The sequence below is a fragment of the Oryzias melastigma genome, linkage group LG6 (assembly GCF_002922805.2).
Source record: "Oryzias melastigma strain HK-1 linkage group LG6, ASM292280v2, whole genome shotgun sequence".
In the NCBI taxonomy this organism is placed as follows: Eukaryota; Metazoa; Chordata; class Actinopteri; order Beloniformes; family Adrianichthyidae; genus Oryzias; species Oryzias melastigma.
In genome coordinates, this window is record NC_050517.1 from 29011048 (window position 1) to 29037360 (window position 26313).

Sequence of the window (26313 nt, forward strand, 5' to 3'; positions counted from 1 at the left end):
GTTCATGTTTTCAAACCTGCAATTGAAGCTCATTTGGATTTACACACCTGATCCAGGTAAAGGACAGGCTTTTCTTATCACAGCTGAATCTTTGACACATTTTCTTGTTCTGGTTTAAAGTGAAATACTCAGACTGGTTTATTGTCAACCCTCACTTGAATTTGATAGTGTATCACCACCTACTGACAAGAAGTTGAAATGAACTTGACAATTTTTTTCTATTTCTTTCCTCTCATTTCTCAACTATGCTTAAATATTAACTGGCACTAAATTATTCAGTCATGTTTAGTATTCTTTCAATTTCTTTTTAATTGGCAGAAGGCAACACACATTTGTTCACCACCTATTGTGCTGGAGGGAATTGGAGTGGGAAACAAACCACAAATATATATGTATATATATATTTAGTTAAAAGCTTGCTCTTGTTCTGGTGTTGTTAAAGGGTGGATGGCACACAGCATTGAGGTGCATTACTGCCACCTAGTTTCTGTTTTATAAATGCTTTAGTCTTTAAATAATTGTATTTTGGACATATTCTCCCTCCTCCAACAGCAGCTGCTTCCACTAAACAATCAGCTCAGAGCATCAGGTGAGAACAGCTTGCTCCACCTGCCAATCAGTGAGCTGTGTGTCAGCTGGTTTGACATCTTTGTCTGAAAGAGGAATGAGCTACACTGTCTTTTTTAAACTCAGAGCTCTAGAAGCCAGCATCCACAGCTGCTGAAGCCTTTCTCCAGAAATGAAGTAAGTCGATCTTCACTCATTCTGCTCTCCAACCTGAACCTGCACTCTTCCTCCTCGTTTTCTTTCCAGGGTTTGGATCTCCTGTCTGCTGCTTGGCAGCATCAGCTGTTCTCCACAAGGAGGTGAGACCTGAGTGACGAAAACCGCATTTTAAACTGTGAATGTAACTCAGCCCACTGAATCTGTTTATCCTCAGATGGATCACACAGTCCAGGACAGAACCACATGTGGCCGTTTTTCCTTTCCCCTTTTTCTTTTGGATCAGAACCGTCAGCTGTTTCTGACAGCTCCCACCATCAAGGCCTCCCTCAGAGCAGCAACATGGGTGATGCCAGAGATCCAGGATTCTGGGCTCAGGTGTACGTCCCAGAGTTCTTTCAGTTTTGGGATCCAGAGCTTGCTGAAGCTGCCCCTGCAGGAAGCAACAGCCCGCACCAGTCTGCAGAGGAGAGCTGGAGCAGTGCTTCGGATCAGGAGGAGCCCTTCTTTACCGACATGACCGGTCATGATCCGGTCTTCACTCTGGACTCTCACACAGACTACCTGCGGAAGAGGAACGTAGTCACAAAGGCCAGCTTCACCCCGAGGGGGTCACATCCCCAAAAGGCCGTGGTCTTCAGAAGAACTATCCAGAACCCCCAAAAAGGTTTGGCCAGACGGAGCTTTTGAAGTAAATGGCCTAACTTAACCATATTTGTTGAAAATAAACTTGTTTTTTTTCCACTCTGGTCTTTTTTTCTCTTATTTTGAACCATTGCAGAGGTGACGAAACATTAAGAGTAAACATTAAATGTTGTTTCAGCTTCAAACGTTCTACAGTCGGTCTGAGGTTGCTGAAATGGGGGGGGGGGACTGTTTTTTACAGCAGTACGGAATGGTTTCTTGTCCAAAAGGTTCTGAAATGTCTTCAGGTGAAAGACAGTTTCGTCATCACTTTCTTTAATTTGTTTCTTGTAAACATTTTAATCAGAAGTGTTCAATTCTTTGGATGGATTTCTGAAATTACCATCAATGTTATTCAATAAATTAAAAATGTTGAAATTTAAATATTTAGCCAAAATGTTTTAAAGCAGAGAAAAGACTCTTGAGACAAATACGTTTAACATTTTAAATCATTTGTAAATTGTAGATTATATATTTCAAATGTTTGCTTTCGAAACAGTTCCTCTTACAAGGTTAAGTTGTCTTTTGGGCATTTTTGTCGCCAATTTTGTACAAAATCTCGTAACAGCATAAGCAACGTCATGACGTAAATCTACGTCTACGTTATGACGCTCTGCTATGTTTTTAGCTTTAGCATCGCAGCATCTGAGCAGCGGACAGCAAAAATGTATCGTTTAAGTGAATAAAAATATCTTTACATTCACAGACGCAAAATAAATTTAAAGTTTACGGTCTAGAATGACTTCAGCGATCATCTCGGCCTTAAGTATCCTCACAAAACCTCTGAGCGGTGAGTGAGACTCGAGAAAAACGAGGAGCTAACTGATATAGACGCACGCGCCGGTCTCTGTGTGATGTCTGAAACGTATATTTTACTTTCTTTTTCCCGTCTAATTATTAACTTCTAGGTTTAGAATTTACATCAAATACATTTTTTCAATACAAAAGTGTAAATGCATTGTCGTGTGCGGTTTGTTGAAGGTAAAGAAGAAGTTTGAAGGTATAATGAGTTTTCTACTCAACTTTTTCCTGTAGTTATTCTTACCAATAATGCCTTTTTCTGATTTGGAACCATCCTGGATAAACGAGTCTTCAATCTTTGGCTGAGAACAAATTTTTATAAGAGAAAATCCCTTGCCATAATGCATTGTATCATTTACTATTCAATGCGAGTTTAATTTTTAAAAACAAGTTTATTTGTTTCACAATGTTGGTGACAGTATTTAAGTGAAAGATGCATCTGCTTTATGCCACATAAATACACGATTATTAGCAAAATAGTGTATTTTGAAAGACGTACACTGATGAAAATTCTGTTTTTTTGTGTTTTTAACATGTAATTGTTTCATTTTTCTGATGATGGAGGACACCTAAAAAGACAATTATGCATTTCTGATTATTTCTTTATTGTTTTGAATCAGGAAGAGACGATAAAAGAATGCTGTTTAGAAAAAGAGTGCATTTCTGACATAAAAAATAAGCTGGGCCCGCCACAAGCTGCCCGCTCCACTCCACATTTATGTATCCACTTGCAGACAAATAGGATAGCTCCAATATAGCTCGTCATTTTTGTTACACCAGTGATTGGGGATGTGAGGGGCTGAAAGCTAATGGGAAAACACGAAAACAGAGAGGGGAAGCGGAGGCAGCGTTGCTTGGGACCAACAATCCTATCCAAAACTCAGAGACAAATTTCAAAGAACTATTACCGCTCTGCCGAAAATGTACTAGGAAAAAAAAAAACATTTTGGGGCTAAAAAACATTACAATCGTAATTAAAAGACCACTCTTTAAAATAGATGTAAATATGATTGGAAAGTTTTCATCCTTGAGATAGTCATGATCTGTTCTAGGTAATCAATAGAGAGGACATTATTTTTGAAAAATCCATAAGAAAAGCTGCTGATTATCAGATTTTATTTTAGTTCTTCTTATTATAATTCCTACATCAATGTCTCTTACATAATAATCTTGGACATTTGGGATCAAAACCCAGAGAGTATTAATTTTGAATTAAGTTTTACACATACTTCATCTGGGAAATTCAACTTTTATAAACAATTTTAATATTTAAAGCAAAAAAAAAAACTCATCAGTCTTCTGCAGAATTTTCAAATACCTATTAAAGGATGGATTTACACCTTCTTTTCTGTTTGTGTCTGCAGAAGTCAATGCTCAGACCTCCCAGCAGGTGGCGCTCCAGGCCGCTTTGGAGGCCAACAGGGCTCTGCTACTGGAGCGGCTCCAGAGCGACAGCAGCTTTGAGGAGGTGCAGAGGCTGAGGGAGGAGGTGGCCCGGTCAGCAGAGTGGTTCTGCAGCGACTCAGAAGACGCCACATGGAGCTTTGTTCAGGAGTGTCTCCTGCTGCTCCTCACGCTCACGCGTCACATGACGATGGAGCTCGAGCGCTTCCAGCAGGCTCCGCCTCCATCCACAGCCAGACTTCGTACGGCTGAAATGGCTCCGCCTCTCCCCCCTGATGTCCTCAGTGTAGCGCAGCAGAAGACCCTCAGCACCGCTCTGCAGTTCGTGGTGTCTTTGGGGCTCTGTCCTTTCCTTGCGCCAGGCGTGGGCGTGCCGCTGGGCCACAGGTCCGCGTTTGGAGCCGTAGTTGAAAAACTGATCCGCCAGGAGGCTCCACCCCCTGCAAGAAGACGCCTTCTTACCACCACGAATGTTCTGCTGCAGCTGGCGGAGCTGTCGTCGCTCGCCACTGTGGTGTTCACGCGGCATCTGGGGGACGTGATGGCGGCGCTGAGTCAGCTCGGACACGAGCCTCAGAAAGAGAGCGAACGGGTAAAAACACGCACCAACAGGTGTTTATTTCTTCTGCAATCTGATTACTTCTGTAAAACCAAAGGGTCCAGGCAGCGTTAATTAAAAGCTCAATTTGATTTTTGCTTCTGTTTTTCTCTGTTTGTTTGGCTTATTTCTTGAAATTAGAACTGAAATCTTGCTGACATGTTTTGAAGAGAATGACCATTAGACTGAGAATTGGCTAATAAGTAATTGTAAAATGGGCACTCTATGCTAACTCTACTTGTAAAAAACACTCAGTTAACTGACAAACTTGAGACATGTATTAAGACAACTGAAATTGCATGAAAACAATGAGAAATTACATTCTTCTGTAAACAAGTACGAGCTAGTCTGAAGAATGTCATTTCAATTTCAAGAAAGAGGAAAAAAACTGTAAAATAACAAACTTTTTTATGCGTTCCCCTCAGTGGCTGAACGTTGACGAATGTCGTGCCTGTAAAGCGGCCCTCAGGAGTCTCCTGGAAAAAGTTTACCAACCGATCGTCATCAAGGAGCTTCTGATCCTCCAAGGTGGACCCAAACAGGTGCTGCAATCTGAATATCAACTTAGATCACGTTAAAGCTTCTGCTGTTGGAACTTTTATTCTTATAGTTTTAGTTTGGTAGTTGTTGCAGGAACCTGCAGGTGCAGATTTTGTCCACATGGTGGCAGCAGAGGGCTTAAAACATAAAAATGTTTATTTTATTTTTTGAAATGATTTCAAAATTAAACAATTTTTTTTTTACTGCAAATAAAGCAGTTTAAATGAAAAGAAAACAAGCCGTTTTCAATTTGTATAAACATTTATTAAAGGGCTAAAATATACAACTCTCTATGGTTGTAAATATTTGTTCCAGCTGAAGGTTAAAAGTGATTAAAAGTTAAAGGTTAAATGCATTCACATTAACATGCTTTTAGATGAAAAACAAAACTCCTGGAAAATCTTTCTTCTTTTCTGCTAGATTTCCATCAAACTCTTATGTAACTCCATTTCATATATCTTTTGGATTTATTAGTTTATTTTTTAAATAACTTTTTTATTTTTTTCCTACAATTTGACCAAAAAAAAAAAAAATATTGCATTTACTCAACAAAAACAAATTGGCTTCCTCCACTTTGGTCATTATGATAAAACTTTTAAAAGTTATTTTATTACTGTAGATAAAGTGTCAACAGCAGCTTGTCTTTTAAGTTTGTTAATAAAGTTTTGGATTCAAATCCTGCTCTTGAAGATATTTCCTCCTTCCGTGTCTGAGAATGGAATCTGATTGCGGCAGGACGCTCGGCTCGGGAGCTCCTCCGGCAGCAGGGCAGGTCTGGCATCGGCGCCCGCTTGGCTGCGGCGGCTGTGTGGTCAGCTGCTGTCCGAGCGCCTCATGCAGCCTCACGGCGTGCAGGCTGTGGTCCGGGCCATCCTGGAGGGGGGAACAGGTGAGGCATCACAATAAACGTTCCTCATAAATCCTCAGGTTTGCAGTTAATGCGTTTGCTATAAATTGCAAAATAAAACATGACAGCAAACAGTTTTTTTGTATTTGGAGAGTAAATTTAGCTGGTGAAGCCTGATATGTTGCTCGGTGTTGTAGTCGTCTTATCATGGTTCAGATCCCAGCTAGATTCTTTCTGTTTGCAGTATACATGTTTTTTTCTAGTTTTTTTCAGCTTCCTCCCACAGTCCAAAAACAGGCTTGTTATGATTGATTGGTGACTCTAAATTGTCCTTTTAGTGTGAAAGGGAGTCTGTCTTGGGTGTAATCAAGTTCATCAGCTGGGATAGGCTCCAGCAAAAACACAGATTCAGAAAACAGATGGATGTTCAAGCCTGCAGTTCTGCTTATGTCCTACAGGGGGCGAGTCTGACTGGAGGAAATGTGACGCTGTAGCCAGGATCCTGGTGGCCTGCCCCCAACAGTCAACCTCAGCAGATGCTTACTTCAGACTCATCTGTCCTCAGGTCAGCTCCTCACTCTGCCTAAGGCTGATATTCATGATATTGCAGTTTGGCTAAAGAGGATATTTTGTAAAATATTAATAAAATGATCTCTAATGTTTGAACTCCTCCTGTTGCTTCATTAATCTGAATGAGATGAAATGAAGACGTGTCGTTCTTGCCTTAAAGCGTTAGCTGCTCTGTATGTTGATGCAGCTTTCCTCGTCATATTATAATACGGAAAAGCTCATGGTGCATTTAAAGGCTGCAGGAATTCTAAAGACTCCAAATCTAAACCACGTGGTCAACAAATCTGTTTTTGTTTTTCAGGTCCTCGACCTTCTGCACTTCAAAGACAAGTTGACAGCTCAGCAGTTTCAGCGTGTGGCCACCAGGGCGGCGCTCTCCATAGTGCAGGAGAGACCCACCTTTGCTCAGCAGTACCTGCTGGCCCCCCTGCTCGCTCCGCTGCAGCGCTGCAGTGAGTAACAGCAGCACGGCTGGTTTTGGTTTAATGTCACTTTGACATAAAAAATGAGGATAAATAAATTCATATTTGTCTTTTAGGAAGCAGCGATTCTCAGGTGGTTGTTGAAGAGGCGGAGCTGACGCGCTGCCTGGAGGACATCTACAAGGTGAGTGTTTAAGACTGTTTATCTGAAAACTTCAGACTTAAAAAGCTTCTAACCACTGCTGCTTAACACTGAACCAGCTACAGCTTTTTTTGTTAAAGTAAAAAGTTTTCTGAATGATTAGTTTTGAATTGGTAAAAAAAAACCCCAAAGCTGTGAGTTTCCTGTAAATTTTGTTTCCTGGTGGTTAAGTCGATGTTCTGTGGAGTTTGCTCGTGTTTAAACTGGACCTGGAACAGTTGTAAGCTGGTGAAGATTTCGGTTAAGATTTGTTCCTTCTTTTGTGTCTGTCAGATCTGGGTGGTTGGAAACAGTCCATCTCCTGCTCTCCTCACGGCGCTCAAAGATGTACTTCCCGTCATTTTTACCCTCTTCTGCTTCACCAAACAGAACGTTTCCCACCTGCGGTAAGCATCACGCCTGTCGCCCTGTTTGCCTTTAGCCAGAAAATGAGATTCCTAAACAATAAGGCAATAACAGATAACTAAAAATGCTAATGAATGTTCTATAAATGTCCTTTAAAGCCTTATAAACACAATACTAATACTTGTTAATGTCTTATGATTTGTTTATTAGCTAGAATCCACATGAAAATCATGTTTTTGATGTTTTTAACTTAGCATTTTTCTCATGATGGAGGATGTGTATGAAATAATTTAAGCATTAAAGAGTATTTCCTAATTCAAATCTTGTTGGATTACGAGCAGATGAAAACCAGATGTTTGAAAAAACTCAGACTTATGATGCAGCAACTGCCATGGGCGGGACAAAGTCTCCTTACTCCACTACAATGCTGAAGCATCCACTTTCCTCGTTTAACATCTGTATTTTCCTTGTATGAGCTGACCTCTGGCTCTAAACTGTACGGCTGGATACCTCCGATTTTGCTCACTGTTTTTTTGCTACGCTAATGTTAGCTTGGGCTTGTGAGGGGCTACTTGCCAGCGAGAGAGAGTATAAACAAAGGCATGCTGGGAAATTAGCTTGAGTACATTTCGTGCCAACAGTCTCGCCCCCAATCCAAAAGCAAGCTTCTAACGAACTCCTGGTTCTCTGCAGAAAACTTGTCAGAGCTCCTTGATGATAGGCTTTTTAATTCACTCATTCATTTATTTAAATTTGCATAATTTCATCTCATATGTGCGTTATCTGTTCTATCTTCAGTGGCCTCTGTCAGGAGATTTTACTTTGGTTCCTGGGTAAGTCTGAGGCTTCTGCTGCATTGTTGATGCTGCGGCGGCTGTCAGGCTTGCAGGCGCCGGAGAGCGATGTGGCGCCGGGCTTCCACTTCACTGCAGGCAGCGATGGAGGCGCCAGACTGAGCTGCAGAGAGGGATGCAGGTGGATTCAGCAACACGTGAAGAGCGCTCCTTGAACCCTCTCCGCCTCTCACCTGTCCGCTTATGTTGCAGCGATGAGGACGATGAGCTTTACGAGAAGCTGTCAGGAGAACAGTGGAGGCTGGAGTGTCTCATCCACCTGCTGGCTGAACTCAAGGACTCCGACCTGCCCGGTGACTTCTTCCTGGAGCTGCTCAAGGTAAACCACAACAGATTAGCATTTACCCAGCAGAGTTTTCAGAGGATCGTTGACAGAGAAAACCTTTTTTTTTATTGCAGGATCAATTGAATATCAAAATATTTAAAATGAAGCACAAAAAATATCCCAAAAAGTTGGTCAAGTTTTCCGTCTGTGTTCATGAGTGGATCTTTGTCCTCCTGCAGGAGCTGACCAGCTGGACCACTGCGGGTGAGGAGGAGGTGAAGGACAAAGAGGAGGCAGATGTGTCGAGCATGACGCTGCTGGAGGTGGAGCAGCAGATGCTGGGCCGAGCAGAGCGTCAGGCCCACAAGCTGGCTCTGCTTCAGGTTCTGGCTGTAATGGTGGAGAGCCTGCAGCACTCTCAGCTCCTGAGGCAGACCGCACAGGTGAGAGCAGAAAGGCAGAACGAGAGGTTTAGGTTAAAAAAAGATGAACACGATGCTGAAACAGCAAAATGTTGATATAAAGGGACTTCACTTAGCAAGACAAGCTCATTGATCAAAGGCTAAATCACAAACAAAGTAAACACACAAAATGAATTAATTTAACGTTAAAAAGACTAATATGACCCATAAAAGGTTGCTGTCTCCTCATTTTCTGCACATTTTAAGACAATTTTATGTTCTGGAGAAATTCTGCTGATAAAAGCAGGGCACCTACTTTATCCACAACCCAAAAATACTTGCTATAAGTTTGATCTCTGCAGTGATTTTTTTGTGATGTCTTTAATACTCAGACTAGATTCTGTTGAAACTGTTTTTCCTGAAGAAGGTCATGTTGTTGGACCTAGAGTCTCTATCAGTTCCTCATTCCTGTTTTCTTCAAACCTCATCAATATGTTTTCTTCTTTCTTCTTTGCAGGTTGTGGACTTCATGGTGACTTTGCTTCAAAGGGCCTGTGTGGGACTGGATAATGTCCCAAAGCCTCATCTGGAGAACCCCGTGGAGAGCCAAACGTTAAGCATGGGGATGGGTCTGGTAGCCACGATCCTGTCCACACCACAGGTTGTTGCTAGAGGGATTTATTTTATGTATACAAAACGTACAACCACTTTATGTGTAAAATAACAGGAAATTCTATAAAAGCCAAACAAAAAGGCAATGCAGCTTAAAAAATGCAAAATATGAGTAAGTGATGCTCAGAAATTCTATGGTAAATAGTAAAATTCGTTATTGTCCATAAAAAATGCATTGAAAGGGTAAATAATAAGCAGCTTAAATCTAATGATGTGTCTTTAAAATGAAAAGTGATCTACTGCTGAAAAGTGTTCGGGGTCTAAAAGGAAAAAGCAACATTTAAGAATGCTAAATTATCAGCTAAAAATGCTGAATTAAACATGTGACATTTGGTTTGAAAAATTAGTAACGAGTGAAATGCCTTTTAGATGTTTTTACTTATGTTGAGTTTGTCAAAAGTCTGAATAGTTAAGTGCAGTTTAAACATTAAAAAAATCAAATATAGAAAAATTGAGATTTTATTGCATCCAAATTTAAAACTTCAGGAGCACCATAGTACAGCCTTGGGGAACTCCACATTTAATGTTTAATCCGTAAACTCTAAATACATTTGTAAAAGCCATAAAAACAAAGACGCTTTGAGTTAAAGGTGGAGGATTGTCCTGGGAAAAGTGGGAGTTTTTGTGTGTAACTTGACTTAAATCATCCTTTAATCACCCATCATCCTTTTTGGAGTTGCTGGAGCCTATCTTACCAAGAATTGGTTGAAGGCCTGTTAAAATTAACATTTTATCAAATTATTTATTTAAAAGTTCTGAATGATGTTTTCATGCAGATCTTAAAAGTTTCCCGGAATTCGTATTTGACAGTTGTGGTTGTCAACTTAACTCCAGAAAGGTGTAAGTATGACAAGTTTAACTTTGCATATCTTCAATTTTGCTTTACAGGTGAGCTCAGAGGATTATGCATTGATGTCAAAGCTGCTCCCACCGCTGGACTCCCTCTCGCAGCTGCACCCCGACGAGGTCGTCCAGGAGCTGGCAGCCAACCTCGGAGCCGTCATCGCCACACACGGCGCCTACCGGCCTGAAAACCTCACTGCTCCTGCAGCAAGCTGCTCCAGAAACCCAGAAACCTCAGCGAAGAACAGCTCAGTGCAGATCAGTGAGGTAAAGGAATCAAGGACAGGTGTCTGCACCAGCAGTCGACTCCCAGCATCCTCTGCAGGAGCAAAGAACCCGAACCGAAAGCCTGAAAGTCCCTCCAAGCCCTTCTCTGATTGGTTACTCGAAGCTTGTGACCCAAACGTGCCAACCAGAGCTTTTGCTCTGAGGACCCTGACCCAGATGGTGCAACTCAAAGACCCAGAGGCTGTCCAGGCCCAGGAGAAAGTCCTAATGGTATGTGGATTCATGATGAAGCACCTTTTTTCACCAGGAAAGTAGATTCCTTAAGTTTCTCCCAGTGAGTGGTCCGAGTCACACCGGTACTCAACTGCTGTGCTGCCAGTGGTTGAAAATGTAAAAATGGCTCGAAGGGAGCTGTGACTGTTGAGCGCTTTAAAACTTAAAAAAGAAAACTTTAGAATACAGTATACTTCATGTTGTTTTTTTAAGTTATTTTGGGGCAGGATTTAAGCTTGCTGCATGTGTTCACTCATGCTACAAACTGCCAAGAATAAGATTTTGTGATCTAAATAAAATAGGGCTGCCACAGACGATTATTTTACCAGTCGACTAATCACCGATTATTTTTTCCGATTAGTCAACTAATCGGGTTGTGTGCAAACTGGATGTAAAGCACAAATTTTAATCATCATTAGCTTTAAACTAACTAAAAAACTAGATATATAGCTTTACCTGTGATAATGCTAGTGTGAATGCTGTAAGCTGAATTTGGCCTCTGAAGATGCTAATGTTGATAGCTGAAATCGATGAAGGTAATAGCTGAAAACGCTTAGCTGATAGCCAGCTAAAATATTAGTTAAATGCCAGATTAGTCTTAAAAACTGTAAAAAAAAAACTAAATTAGCCAAACATCTAGCATGCAGCTGAAATATTAGTTAAACTCCAAATTAGCCTAAAAAACAAAAAAGATTAAATTAGTCAAAATAGCTGTCATGCAGCTGAAATATTAGGTAAAACCCCAAATTAGCCTAAAAAACAGAAAAAATCCTAAATTAGCCAAAATAGCTAGTGTAGCTGAAATATTAGCTAAACTCCAAAATAGCCTAAAAAACCTTAATAAATGCTAAAATAGTCCAAAAAGCTAGCAGAATGCTACGTTAACCTTCAACTTTACAACACTCTGACTCCATATTATCTAAAGTAACGACTAACTGACTACTAAATTAGTCGTTGACTTTTTCTAGTAGTCGATTAGTCGAGTAATCGTGGCAGCCCTAAAATAAAAGAAGTGAAAATAAAAGATGAAATCTTAATATTTGACATGACACTTTGAACTCTTCTTCTCAAGTCCTGTAAAAAGACTGTTACAGTTGGATTAAATTTAGAAAATTGTTTTCTAATTTCTGTTGAAGCTCTTTAATCTCAATGTGTTTTAGTGTGACTTTGTGTTCAGGTGTGACACAGAAGTTATGAGATTTATGTATTAAATGCAGGATCTTAACACTTGCTTACGACTGTACTCTCATACTAATTTGTTTATTTAAATCAGTGTGTCATCTGCATAAAATATATATATATATATATATTTTTTTTTTTTGTATATCTAATCTAATGAAAACATGGAGATATTAGAAAATAGATCAAAATGTGTCAGTGTAAAACTTGATTTTTAATTGTAATAGTTTCTTAGAACATGACTCTTTCCGTGAAGTGCAGAGAAGCTCATTTTACAGCAGCTTTAACAACTTCTGCAGGTCAGGAATTTAGCTTAATTTAAGGCTAGCACAGGTCAAAACGTGGAGGTCGGGTTTGCAAAGACAATCTATATATGGATGTGATGATGGATGGACTCCAGGCTGTAAAGCAATACAGATCAATACTGTAGACGCCTGGAGGTTTAATGAAGGTGAAGTTGGCCTTCTTATATTGTGGATAATGTCAAAACAGAGTTGGGTTGAAGATATCCTCACGGCTGATGAACTTTGAAGACTTTTTTTTTACTTTGTTATGTCAGGATTCCAGCAAAGAAAATGTAATTTTTTCAGACCTGTGAGCTGGGCCCCTCAGAGGTTCTGAACTACAACATCCTAAGGTCAGATGTGTCCTCGGGGTCATCTATAATGAATGAGTAAGCAGAGGACGGTCCTCGGGGGGGCTCCTGGCGTCTCCTGGGGCTTGTTAAGGTGCCGTGTGAAGACAGGATGCCGGTTCATTTCCAATTCTCTTTAATCAGAGGTCTCTGCTGAAGTAGCACATCATCCTATTTATTGATTAGTCTCTGAGATTCCTGATTATTCTACTGATCTCTAACCCTCCCAAACACACACACCTGTGCTTCTCATGGTTTTTATTCCCTTTGAAGTCCGTCTGGATGTCTGCAGATTAATCCTCGCTTTAACCTCTTTGTGTGTTTTCTCAAACTGATCATGTTTTCCTCTCCAGCTTTTCTTGGAGAACCTGGAGCACGAAGACTCGTTTGTCTACCTGTCAGCCATTCAAGGTGAACTTTCACTTTGATCTCTGCAGGCTTGTGTCTATGCTGGAGTTTTATTTTTTTCCTGTGTCCAGGTCTGGCTGCGCTGGCTGATTCCTACCCGGACAGAATCCTGGACAGGCTCCTGAGAGACTTCCAGCACGGACCTTCACTGCCCTCCTCCAACAAGGAGCGCTCGCTGGAGACCCGGCTGAAAGTGGGGGAGGTCCTGATGCGGGCGAGCCGGGCGATGGGTGAGGACGTCTGAGTCTTTGTTTGGGTTGAGGAGAGTTCACATTCTGATTATACCTCAGGATGTTGGTTAAAAACACAATTTAGTCCATTTTCTTTGCAAAATCTTCACATTTTACAATAATTGTGTGAATGTTTAGAAAGCGTGTACATTCTCAATCACACTTTCAGCGATTTCATATATCTTGGTTTTAAAACGTTCAGCTTGTTCAGTACTTTACTGCTTGTATTTTTGGTATTCGTAAACTTTAACGTTTTTAAAATATTGAGCAAAATAGGACCATAGAAAATGAATGAGAAAGTCTTCAAATTTCAAAATGTTAAGTAGCAACAACCCTTTAAATATATACATGGGCTATGCTTTAATATTCTATAGTAATTTTTTTTTTAATTGGAGTTTGCCTAATATTTTAGCAACAGGCTAATGTTTTTGGCTAAATTCGTCTACTGAGGAGTTTCAGAGTTTAGTTAGTAAGCAATGTGCCAGCGTCTTTTTCTTTTAATTTGGCATCTACTGAGGTTTTTTATGCTAATTTTGAGTTTAGCTAATATTTTGGCAACATGCTAACGTTTTTGACTCATTTATTTTACCTAGGAATTTTAGGCTATTTTGGAGTTTAGATAGTTTTAAAGCAACACATTTTTTGGCTAATTTGGAATCTACTAAGGATTTTGGGGGTAATTTGGAGTTTAGTTTATATTTAAGCAATATTTTTTGCAAAATTGGCAAATATTAGGCTTTTTTTAAAGCAATTTTCAGAAATTTAGGTCAACTTCAGCGCTGTTTCATAGTCCTTTAACAAAATTTCCAGTCTTTTAGCCAATTTAACATTTTGCAAATAGCTTTTGCAATTTTAGCAAATCCCTTTAGCAATTAAGGTACATTGCATCACCATTTACAGCAAAAGGCTTCAGCATCTTCAGTGACGACTTTCTAGTTATAGATGTTTTAAGGCCTTGAAACCCCTCGCTACACAATTTATACACTTTTCTTAAACAGACGTTGATAATTTCACTTTTTTCTCTCTTGTTTCTTAATAGAAAAATAAGTTCAGTATCATAGAATGAAAACAAAGATCTGATCAGGATCAAAAATGTATGTTGATGTTGAAATTGACAATACGATACACTATGTAGTATGCACACTAAAAAAGTGAACCACCTTGTTGTGAGGGACCACTCTAATGACTATTTTGGCAACATTTTTTATATATTAAAATGAATTTGACTCATAAAATAACATTTTTGTGTTTCGTAGGCCATTTATATGCTGAAATCTTCTAGAAGTAGAAAAACTCTTCCTCGTTAGTCCTCTCTGTGTGTTTCTTACTGTAAGATGAAAGTTTGAAAGTCAAAACTTCTCCTGTGTGCAGTTTTTGCGCAGCACCAATTAAAGAGAACGAGGTGATTTTAGTTTAAGGTCAAGCAGAAGAGCAGCAGCTCTGCACCCAAGAAGTGGTCGATTCAGCTGCTCAGCAGCGGAGTACTGTTACGGTGAAACAGCACATTACTCTGTTTCACCTCTTTTTTGAAACCCTTGAGGTAGAACAGAAACTCACGGGAAGCAGAATGAAGACGTGCAGCAGGATGGAAGCCGTGAGATGCTAAAGTGAATCTGAAGGAAAAGCAGTTCCGGCAGAAGCGATCAGGTGCTGCACGTTACAGAAAACAGCATGAACTGCGACTGAAAGTAGAAACTCTGCAGATTCTGACCCGGCAAGGACGACGAATCCTTGAATCCTTGAATCTGAACAGATTAAATCATTTTCTCTTTGTAATACAAATCCAACTTTATCCATAAACAGTAACACAAAGTACAGATTTACAACACCAAAAAAAAAGTATTAACACACAGAATGCCCTCAACCTTCTCATGCAACATAGAATTACATGAATAAAAATCAAAATAGAAAGTAAAATAGAAACAGAAATATGATATATTTGTGGCATGTAAGTTATTTTCACAACTATGGATAAAATTCACTTTGCTGTATTTTTTCCTGCTTTTTTATTGTCTTTTCAACATATTTTCTATAAACATAAGTCAGTACAACACTGATCCTCAGTCACTATATTAAATCCAAAACAAAATTCCTTCTTACAGGGTTTTAAAAGATACTAGTTTGTAGGAAAAAATGAAAAAGTAATAAATTCATATAAACCTTTATTTTCTTAGACTTTGATATTTAATATTATTATTGTTATTTTTTTCATCCAAGTTGCTTCATGAGTGTTTAAAGCTGATGTCACAAAAATCAAATAAATCTTAAGTTGATAAATCAACCAAAATAATTTGACAAAATTAAGATTTCAATTTGTTTTAAATTAATTTACCAATTGACCTGATAAACTATTTTAGAATTATACTGTCCGACTCTCAATAGGATTATTTTAATTCTGTAAAATCTTCATCAATGTTCTCACCTTCCTTCGTGGAGTTTCCACGTTCTCCTCGTTCATTCCTGGGTTTTCTCTGGTTTGTTCCAGACCACAAACGTTCTTCACACATTCATTGGTGAATTAAAATTTTATTAGTGTGAGTGTGTAGCTCCGCAATAGACTGGCGACCTGTCCAGAGTCTACCCCACTTTAGCCCAACAGTTGCAGGGATAGGCTCCAGCAACCATTTGACGATTTAGAAGGTTCTGAAATGGATGAAATAATGACTTTAATCAGAAAATCTGACAAGAGAGTTACTAGGGTATCCAGCTTGATTTATTTGACACATAAATATTTTTTTTAATTATTATTTTTATTCAGTCAGAGCTTCAAATTTAAATCTGAATGAGGACCGTTTTCCTTTCGTTCACCCGTGACCCCACACGGACGCATTTTAAACACTCGTTTTTCACTTGGTTCCTTTAATTTTGCAGAGTGACAGTCATCATGTGTCCCAGTTCAGGTCAGACTGCAGTCATGTATGTTGTGTTCATGGAAACGCTGCTGACTTGGTCGTCTTTCTCTGTTTTTGTGAGTTTACGTGTAACAAAACGACTACAGTGGAATCGGCTTCAGTCTCATGTACCTGTAACGTCTTTTCCTGCAGTCACAGAATGGAACCTTTTGAGAGAGTTGGACTGGAGTTCTCTGTCAGAAGTCGTGCTGCGTTCCACCCCTTGTTTGGTGCTCGTCTCTCCGTCTGCGGTGCCAGTTTGCCATCGTGTCTCTTCTCAGGACAATCAGATGGTTTATGTCTGGCCTCCGTCTGCAAGGCGCTTCGGTTTTCCGCAGAGTGCCGCTGTGTTTGACTCGAGCGCTCGGCGCGCCAGGATTCATCCTCGGCCAAGCCGGGACTCATGAATGAGGTTTTCTTCTCCGACTCGCCTGGCTGTGTGAACGGACTCTGGGTCAATGTCTGGCTCTGTTCTGGTGACTGTGTTCTGGCTTTTGGCATTTCTTGTTGTCTGGAAATTTGACGGCTTTCCCAGCTGTGCTGCTGGTTGGCATGGAAGTATTCAGTCAGAGAGGGAGGGAAGCTGCTGAAAAAGCAGCTGTTCTGCTGTCTGCAGATGGAGGAAGAACAAAGAAACACCAGAACGTTCTTTCTTTCCACCTGGTGGAAAACACTGGATGTTCTCATGTCTCCTGTCTGGATGATCCGGTGACTGTCCGTCTGCTCGTTCTCCAGGTGAGCTGGCGCCACACCTGGGTCAGCCTCTAGTGGGCGTTTTCCTGCGAGGAACAAGGGACCCTGACGCAAGCGTCCGAGCCAGCTGTCTGTCAAACCTGGGGGAGCTCTGTCAGAAACTGGACTACGCTCTGGGGCCCCTGACCCAGGAGGTGAGCACAAACCGGGCCCTCACAGTACTAAAGAAAATGGAGTTTTTAACATGTTTTTATTAAAATTGTTACTAATCAGGAGCAGAAAAAAATCATTATGAAAAGGATTGTATTTGTGATATAGAAACCTACTGAGACCTAAGATCCCAGTAGTAACAGGGAGAGGGAAGGGGGGCGGGGTTGCACTGGACCAACAGAGAGGCAAATTTCTAATAAACTCCTGCCGCTCTACAGAAACTATGTCTTGGAAAACGACTCAGGTTTTTTTATTTTTGGCTAAAAATTAAATTAATGGCTTAAAAAACCTACAGAAAACGCTTTGAAAATAGTTGAAATGATAATTGGAATGGGTTTTTAAAAAGAAAAAATAACACTAATTGTGTGGAGATTGGGTTAGAAGTTTGAAAAACTGATAAAAAGAGGAACTAAAATAAGAGATTAACTAGATTAGATTAGATTAGATTAAAAGTGGTTTATTTCAGCAATTAAACCATTCATAAACAATCAATAGAGGTTTACACCCATACAAAGTCATGTCAAACCCAGAATAATTAGGCACCAAATTATAGATTGCTTGAAAGGGAATGGAAGAAACTAAAAATGGTCCAACAATCATAGTGGGTTTGTATTTTGTACTTTTACAAGTAAAACATGTAAAATGACTTTTTTCTATTAATATTTTTACGGTTTTTCTTCACATAATATTATTTTTTTAAATATTTGTTTTGAAACTCCTCATACTGTGATTTCCTGCCTTTGTTGCCTCAAGTTAAAGCAATGTTGATTTAGTTTCTTCAGAATTCTGGTTCATTTGGGTCAAATTCTCTCTTCACAAAATTGTTAAAATATTGAGTTTTTTAAAAGAAATAAAGACACAAATTCTTGTTTTTTATCCCATCAGAAGATGAGTATTTAACTGTCTTCAGCTCCATTTTAATGCAACATTTTTTCATCTAAACAATAGAAAAACACAGAATCCATTTAATACAAACTCACAAAGGATTTAATTGGCTTCATGAATCAATAAAAAAAATGAGTTGTACTTTATGGTAAATGTGGTTCTTCTCATGACAACGCAGGTGTTTTTTTTTCTCTTCTGCACGTGTTCTCACTTTGGTTACAATTCATGCCTTCGCTCTCGTTACGTCGTGAAAACTTTTAATAAAACATTATCAAAAATTTCGATAAATAAAATCTAGATAAAATAAACTGCAGCCAACATAAGAAGCTCAAATTTTTTGCGATAATAATCCTATCACTCTGAGCATGCTTTAATCCAAAATCCACCGTACACTCCCAGGAAATACAAATCAAATTACAAGCTTTAAAAATTTCACAACCCATGAACAACAAAAAATATTTATATAACTTTAAGCAGCACTTACAGTAAAACTGTTTCTACATAAATATGTTCTTTTTTGTTTGTTTTTTTTTTTTGGTAAAACTTCAGCTAACAATACAATTTTTCCCACAGAGCTGCACAAAAATAAATAAATAAAAAAAAGCTGCAACTATGATTAGCTATGATTGTTATAATCCAGTTCAGATCATTCCATAATATCAGATTATCTTAATCTGGCTATAAGAAATCCTGAAGCTGAGTCAGCAACAAACGACACAAAGAAGTGTTTGAAAATCCACAAAGGTGAAACTTTTGATTATATAATTTATTCTAACATTAAAAATGACAGTTTTCCGCAGAAGAAATACTTTAAAGCAGAATTTATTTAGGGTTTTCGGTCACTGAAATTTTGTTTTTCCAAACAATTATTAATTTTGACAAACATTTACCAACTAAACAGATCAACCCAGAAAATCGTGTTTCAGTATAAATTTTTTGTTTTTCCTTTCATTAGCTAAAACCTTAAAGGTGTCTTTTTATGTATTATGTTAAACATTTTGATTTTTTAAGCATATATTTGTTTTCTTTACTCTTTTTATGCTGACAGGAAATGATGTCATGAGGAATGTTACAGCTGCAAATTCTCTGCTTTAGCTGTGCTTTTATTTTGAAAGTATGTGCCCTGAAGAGGTTTGAAAAGAAAACTAATGACCACTGAAGGATAAAGTCACACCTCCTGAAGTTTTTCCTTTTTAATTTGGAGTTCCAACCCCCCCAGAAGATTGAAAAGAGTGAACAGTGTTTCCCTTCAGTCTTCATCAGGAGACGAGGAATCGTTTAGCGAGAAGCTCCCGTTTGAGCGCGCTGACCGATGCGGCCAGAGATCCTCCATCCACAACATCACGTGTGCGACCGCTGCCGCAGCAGCGGTCTGCGGGTACGCTGGAGTTGCTGGTGTGCACGTGCGCACGTTCCGGCAGCCTGCTGGTCTGAATGAGCCGCTCTGTCAGCTGCAGGAACAGGATTTTTATTCATGACCTGCACACCGCCGGTCCTCCACACAGACTCCGTGTGTTCGTGGAGCCGCTCTGGTTTGATGTCTGACCCCAACATCAATCGATCCAGTCCAGTTCTGGCTCTGACCTCAGCCGGGTCGGGCACAAGCTGACAAACACACCTCATGCTGAAAGCTTTGGCTATGTTCACTTTTTTTAATGACGCTGAGAGTCAAACAGGTTTAACGGAACCTTTAGTTATACATGATTTCATTATGTCGTTTCAAATATTATCGGTGTTCGTTAGCCTTTTTTTATTAGTTTTGTTAATGGCTCAGAGAAAACAGAAAGTCACAGCTATATAAATGAATAAAAGAGAAGCTAATAGATCCCAGAGGGAAGTCTGTGTTCCTCCTGGAAGAAGATTTTTGAATTTTTCAGAGGATAAAACCAAAAATCTTTAGGTCAACAAGTCTGCAGCCATCAAAAATTAATAATAATTAAAAAAAAAACAGATATTGATTAAGATTATTTGGTTCTTTTGTGTTTCAGTTTCACCTCAGAACATCTACTTTTGGATTAACATTTTTTTTCCTGTTAGAACAGATAAAGAAACTGGAGTTTTGAAAATGAATGGAATAATTTATTATTAATTCCTGCACCAACAATATAAAATTTTATATTCTTTTCGCAGTTTAAAACAATGGATGCAGTTACAGATCTCTATGGAGAGAAAGTAGTGTCACCCAATTTTTGTGTTTAATTCTTGATTGTAACTCATACAATACATTTTGCGCCTAATTGTGCAATTGTGTGTTCACATTTACAAAAATTGCAAAATACAAAAAATACAATTTACACACACAAAACTTTAAATTATAACAGCTTAAACTAACTACACATACAAATCCTTAAAAAGTTTGAACCAATCGCCTGATACACACACACACAAAACCACATTTACACATAAATCTGACGTAAGACTCTTTTCACGTCTCCAAGATTTGATGTACGATGCATTAAAATGCTCCTAGAATGCTGGGTCATCAGAGTTTTCTTATCAGCCGCTTTGAAAATTGTAAAAAATATCTGGTGAAAACTTTACATTTTCCCACTTTCTCAAACAGATATTCCCAATAATTAAACCAAAAAGTCTAAATACGTGTTTTTAAAACACAGAAGTTTCTTTATTTTCATTGCTGAAAACGTCACATGCCCAAAGCTGAGTTTCTGATTGGCAGATGCGACACAGCGTCCGTCGCTCAAACAGCGCCGCGGGACTTCAGATCGCCTCATGTTGCGTCTGTTCCATTGACCTAACATTGAAACTAGCGGCCTCCGCCGAGCCAATCACAGTGTGAATCCACCTTTAAACCTTTTCATCTGTTTAATTTGTTTAAGAAAGTGAGAAAATGCCTAAATTTCACCAGATATTATTTAAAATATAAGTTTAAAGCAGCTGATAAAACTCTGATGACCCAGCATTTTAGCAGCTTTTAAACGCAACACTTAGATACAAGACGTGAAAAGATCTCAAATCTGATTTGTGCGTAAACGCGGTTCTGTGTGTGTGTATCAGGCCACTGGTGCACACTTTTTAAAGATTTGTTTGTGTAATTGCAAGTACACACAGTTACAAAATGTTTTGTATATGTTACAAATCAAGAATTACGCCCACTCAGATCCAGTGAGACTATTTCCTCTCTTTAGATCTCACTCCATCTGATGCTCAGTGACTTTTCTCTCATCTGCTTTCTGGTTCAGTTGAATTGACCTTTTGTCGTGTAACAAATGTTCCAGGGATTTTGTGTCTTCTTGTTGTTGCAGCTACTAACCGTTTGGTACAGATATTCCTGTGTTTCTCTGCTGATAGTTTCCTTTACTGGGTCTTGTTCTGCGGGATACTTTATTCTTGACCTTTCCCTGTATCACCATTGTAGTCTTTTGTTTTTGCACTTCACAAAAAATGTCCTACATTGTAATCTGTTGTTTTTTTGTGTAGAACTTTGACACAGTCCTGGTTGTGAACTGGCCCTTTATAAACTGAACTGGCGACTCTTCTAAACTGCTGTAAAAACAGGCGCCTCTCTGTGTTCCTTCAGCTCAGCTCCTGTCTGACGGCTCTGATAAAAACCGAGAAGGAGGCGGAGGTGAGGCGAGCCGCCGTCCACGTCATCGCTCTGCTGCTGCGAGGACTCAGTGACAGAACCACAGAGGTGAGCGGCGGGAATGCAGACGTTAAAGAAGAAAAGGATAAATCTGAGTGTTTTCTATCTAAAGACACCAAAAATACACATTTTCTGTGCTTTTTTAAAATTATTTTGTTATCAGACACGCTATTTTAAATCATTCCTGTGGTTTTAGAGTAGAAGCTGAAGGGAAATCATCTCATTGATAACAAGATAAAAACAATCTGATTTATTTCTAACAGTTTGCATCAAGATTTCTGTCAAATTGCAGCATATTGTGTGAGATATGGATCATTAAAAATCACATTAATCCAAGTTTCATAAATATTAAAACAAAGCAGTTGATCACACGTTTCAAAATTTCATTTTCAGAGACAAAAGAAAATATTTTTCTAAACATTTTCTGTCCCACAAAAACTGGTTCTTTTACTTTTAGTAAATAAAGACAATTTATATAGTATTTTTCCCAGAATGCTTCACAAAGTTCTATTCAATGCAGGTCAAAACTACTAGAAAAACACAAATAAAACAAGAATTAAAACACATTAAAGGTAAAACCATAAAATCACACCTACAAACCCACATATACATAGATATAAGCAAGCTGAAATAAAAAGGGCCTAAGATGTGTTTTCAGAGAGGCAAAAGTTATACACCCAAAACATTTCATAGAATTGAAGTACGTTAAAATTAACAATAGAATAGAATAAAACAAATTAATTAAAAACAGCTACAGGTTAGTGATTTTATTTTTCGGGTACTTCATTAAAACATCAAACTCTGGCAAAACTTTGAAAGTTGAATTGTTAAAGTCCAATTTATTGGGATTTTTGTAAAAAAAACCTCCATAAAAAGAATTTCAACAGATCTCATCATCTGTCTCAAACAGAACTAAAAATGTAACTTTAGTTTGATAAAGATAGCTTACAGCCTCTGGAGGAACAAAACTTCCTGGAAGAGTTTTTGTGGGAATGCAGTGGTAATCCTCTGAGATTAATTACTGCTATTATTCTATCATGACACGAAGAAGTTTTCTTTTCCTTTAAATGCACTTAAGTGGCCAGAAAACTAATTTCTACCTAATGATTTGAATTTTAGCTGCATTTCTCAGGTTGGTAGGTGTAAATTGTAGCCACACCCACAAAAAGGTGTTTCCACCTTCATAACGTAAATTTAAAATTCTATAAAAAGGCTTCTTTGTTTTTACTTTTTAAAAAAATGTTTCATTTATCTTTCAGGCAAAGTAGGAACACATTCTCCTTTTTTTACACTTATTTTGCATAGTAATCGAATCCAACTTTATTTATAAAATACTTTTCATACAACAAAGTGCTTTCCAGGCTTAAAAAAAATAAATAAATTATGAAACACAGAGAACTCCCTTTTAACTCATCTGACCTTTCACACCCAACCAAATGACGACATAAAATGACAAATAAATAAAAATAGAAACTGAAGTGGGAACCCAATGAAAGGAAATGATGGGGAAAACAGCAAAGTGCACATAAATGAGATCACACATGGATTCATACATGTCAGCGTTTCTGATGTTAATCTGGTCGGATCTTCATCCATGAAGTTTCTGGACTCAAAAAAAAAAACCTAAACCAGTTCCAAAAGAGGCAAAATGTGTTCAATCTCCCTGATAACCATGATCAGGGAGATGAGAAGCAGAACGGCGGCGAGGTTTTACGATGGCCACGCCTCCCCGCTCCTCCCTGCCCCCCATGGGAAAGTTTCCCGCCCCTCCAGGAGCAGATGGTTCAGGTGTGATGAAGGTCCGAGTCCAGCTGCTGGTCTGAGTCCAGGTCCTGTCATTACTGGAACAGCTGGGGGGGCAGCGGTCATTCGCTCTAATGACACACTGAGGTTTGGGAACAGAGATGCTGACAGAGGAATGGGGGGGGGGCAGAGAAGACCCTGTGAGGGAAATCCCAGAAAAGATGATCGTTTTGTTTGTGGATCAAACTTTTCTAGAAGTGGAATTCTCAGAGAATGCTTTAGAAAACATGATTTTAAACTAACTTTTTGGATGTTTTCTGCTGCTCTCGTTAACAAACTCTGCAACTAGAATTTCTTCCAGCTTCTGAAAACATTTATAGGAAGAGATTTTTCTTATACAGTTGTAAGAACTGAATTAAAGCAAAACTTTAAATTGAGCAACAAGAATGTGTCCCGTTGATTTCCCAGGCTCCTCCTCCTTTGAATTAGGGTGTGGTCGAGGTTGTTCCTCCAATCAAAAGATCAGCAGATAAATCTTGGCATCCTCTAATCAGAAAGACTACAGTTGAGTTCAAAATTCACTTAAAACTTTCAGATTAGTGCACTTTAACAGGCCAGTTGCCAGTTAGTCTGCCCTGGAAATTTCCCAGAAGTCTTTCCAAAAAAGCCAAGCTATGCCTGAATTCCCACCCTAATCCCTAACTACTAAATAAAAACTATAGTACAGAACAATCTAGTGTCCTAAAAGCAATTTAGACACCATGCTCACTACTTTTTTTTTTTTTAGCAAGTATGATGTTACCAATTTCACAAAACGAAAATGTAATCAATACAAGCATTTTAGGATGTTTAATTATGACTCCACTGTCTTCTGATGATGAAAATGTGGATGGTTTATTAAAAACTTACATTTAAACACTTTTTTTCCCCAAAAATTGTTCAAAGGCAATGCATTGTGGTCACTATTCCCCAATGTAGTGAGCATCAATTCACATTACTTTTTCGCAAAGACTTCTGGGAAATATCTAGGACACTCGATTTTGGAAAAGTAGATTTAGACATCACTACAAAATGGTGAACGCATTATAAAGTGAATAGGTGACGGAATTCTGACATCTAAGTGTGCATTGATGCTCAGATGCTCAAATATAGACCACAATGCATTGCGATTGAACAGTTCATCATTTCAAAACATGTATACAAATTTTTCTTTTATAAATGATCCAAGTTTTTATCATCAGAACACAATGGATTCGTAAATAGTTCATATTTTTAGGGTTTTACTTCGACAAATGAGTGAAGTCACATTTGGTATTTAAAACTCCAAACTGTACACTCAGATATCGCTTGTCATTTTTGTTGTTAGGTTGAGGGTGTGAGGGGCTGTAAGTTAGTGGGAGAGAGGAAAAAGGGGCGGGCGTACTCTACACTAAAAGTCCCGCCCACAACTCAGAGGCAAATTTCTAGAGAACTCCTGCTGCTCTGCAGAAACTATGTCCTAGAAAAAGACTAATTAAAAAAAAAATGGCTAAAATGACATAGTCTTGATTAAAGACCACTGGAAGGTTTTTACAATATATCTCAAGTTGATCTGGACTTTTAGAGGTTAGGTGGGATTAGTGAAGGAATTTGAAGCCTAAATACCATCTTTTCTCAAGTTTTTTAGCTTAGCTACAAACCAGAAATGAATTTTGTGCTTTAAACTAGATCAAGATTTAATCCAGATGATCAATAGAACTATCTCTGTTTCTAAATGTGAAAATTCACTCTGATTACCCAAACAGAAGTTTTCAGTCCTTTTCTTGTGTCTTTAAAGCTTTAGTGTTTGGAAGGATGAGGAGTTTTAAGTCAGCTCCAGTGTTGTCTGTGTTTGTTTCTCCTGCAGGTTCTCCGGGATGTTCTGTTGGACCTGTACCGGGCCCTGAAGTGGGTGATTCGCTCAGACCCTGACGAGGTCGCGGTGGTTCATGCTCAGCTGGCTCTGGAGGAGCTGGACGATGTGATGAGGAGGTTCCTCTTCCCCGGACAAAAGCTGGAGAAAAAGATCCGGGTCCTGTCGTAGAGTTTCTTCTGACACGAAGAGCAGAAACAACCGGAGCACCAGCAGCACGTCCAACGATCCAGACGTTACTGCAATGTTTCTGAGAAGACTTTCAAGCTTCCTGCTGAACTTTAAGGTCAACATTTTCTTTAAGAAAACCCTGTAAAGTTAACTTTTCTAAAAGCTCCTAAAGATGTAAAAGTCAGTTTTTCATGAACAAGTTTTGCAGGTTTCATTTGTTTCAGATTGAAATAAAAACTTCTCATCTTCTCATCTGCTGAATTCAGCCCCCCCTTCTCCTTCAATTTGCAAATGTATGACCTCATCAGGAGTTCTGAAGCAGACCAGAAGAAACCAAAGCGCTTTGACGAAAAGCCGTATGTGTGCAGACTTCAGTCTGATGCAGAGCGAGGAGACATTCCTTCTTTTGTCTGAACTATTTCATGAAAGTCTGACCCTGCTGACCCCCCCTGTGTGAACTCACAGCAGACAAACACAACCATAGCACCCCAGTTTGTGGTCATGAGAGGCGGAGCCTCACAGCTGATCAAATCATGTCCAATCCAAGAAGAGAAGAAAGAGGAGAGTTTCCCACCAGAATCATCAGGTTTTAATCCATTATTTTACTAAAAGTTTGTTTGTTGGAAAACAAATAAATATAATTTGTTAAGTGTCCAAACTTTTGTGACATCACAGACCAACTGTTGACAAAGCCCCGCCCACATCTAAGAAAACTCAACATTTATTGGAGGAATGTAATGGGTCGTCGAAAATAATGACCACAAAATGGGTTTTGACTTCATTTATTTGTGATTTTTAAATACAAAAATTTTATTTTAAGGTGTTTTTAACAGAATCAAAAGGTTAACTCCTTTGGTTTATCATTCAGGAACCATTTAGGAACACCAACTTTCTGGAAACATGTTTTATCTTTTACCTGTCTCAGGACAAAAGATGTAATTTAGCACATTGATGAAAATGCACTGTCCTAATTTAAATAAATAAATTGAAAAATTGCATCTAATAAAGGATTTTTTCCCACAGTTTTCAGTTTCAATTGGTTGGAAGCAGCACATTAAAGCTCCTAACAAGCTTTTAACTTGATAAAACAGAAACAAACCCA

General features: G+C 38.8%; 1 protein-coding gene and 1 long non-coding RNA gene across 2 annotated transcripts; one reads left to right on the forward strand and one right to left on the reverse strand.

The window, feature by feature from the left end:
• Positions 1-2013: 2013 nt before the first annotated feature.
• On the forward strand, positions 2014-25472 carry tango6 (transport and golgi organization 6 homolog (Drosophila)). Its single transcript, XM_024282543.2, has 18 exons — positions 2014-2197; positions 3573-4204; positions 4636-4752; positions 5486-5639; positions 6056-6162; positions 6469-6619; positions 6706-6773; positions 7065-7177; positions 7935-8111; positions 8183-8309; positions 8495-8698; positions 9174-9317; positions 10217-10669; positions 12839-12896; positions 12965-13123; positions 16750-16901; positions 21341-21454; positions 25035-25472. Exons 1-18 carry the CDS (start codon positions 2146-2148, stop codon positions 25209-25211), a joined length of 3159 nt encoding a protein of 1052 aa, XP_024138311.1. The 5' UTR covers positions 2014-2145; the 3' UTR covers positions 25212-25472.
• LOC118598882 lies at positions 3311-5616 on the reverse strand. The gene is made up of 3 exons (XR_004948096.1): positions 5489-5616; positions 4615-4755; positions 3311-4052 (listed from the first exon to the last, which is right to left on the reverse strand). It is a non-coding gene; the product is annotated as an uncharacterized LOC118598882 (long non-coding RNA).
• Positions 25473-26313: the final 841 nt, after the last annotated feature.

Excerpts from the sequence above, each read along its gene's own strand:
- tango6 (XM_024282543.2), top strand. The coding sequence starts at position 2,146 with ATGACTTCAGCGATCATCTCGGCCTTAAGTATCCTCACAAAACCTCTG. Across the intron at positions 16,902-21,340 it reads TGGGGCCCCTGACCCAGGAG|CTCAGCTCCTGTCTGACGGC; the intron begins GTGAGCACAAAC and ends GTGTTCCTTCAG. Across the intron at positions 21,455-25,034 it reads TCAGTGACAGAACCACAGAG|GTTCTCCGGGATGTTCTGTT; the intron begins GTGAGCGGCGGG and ends TTTCTCCTGCAG.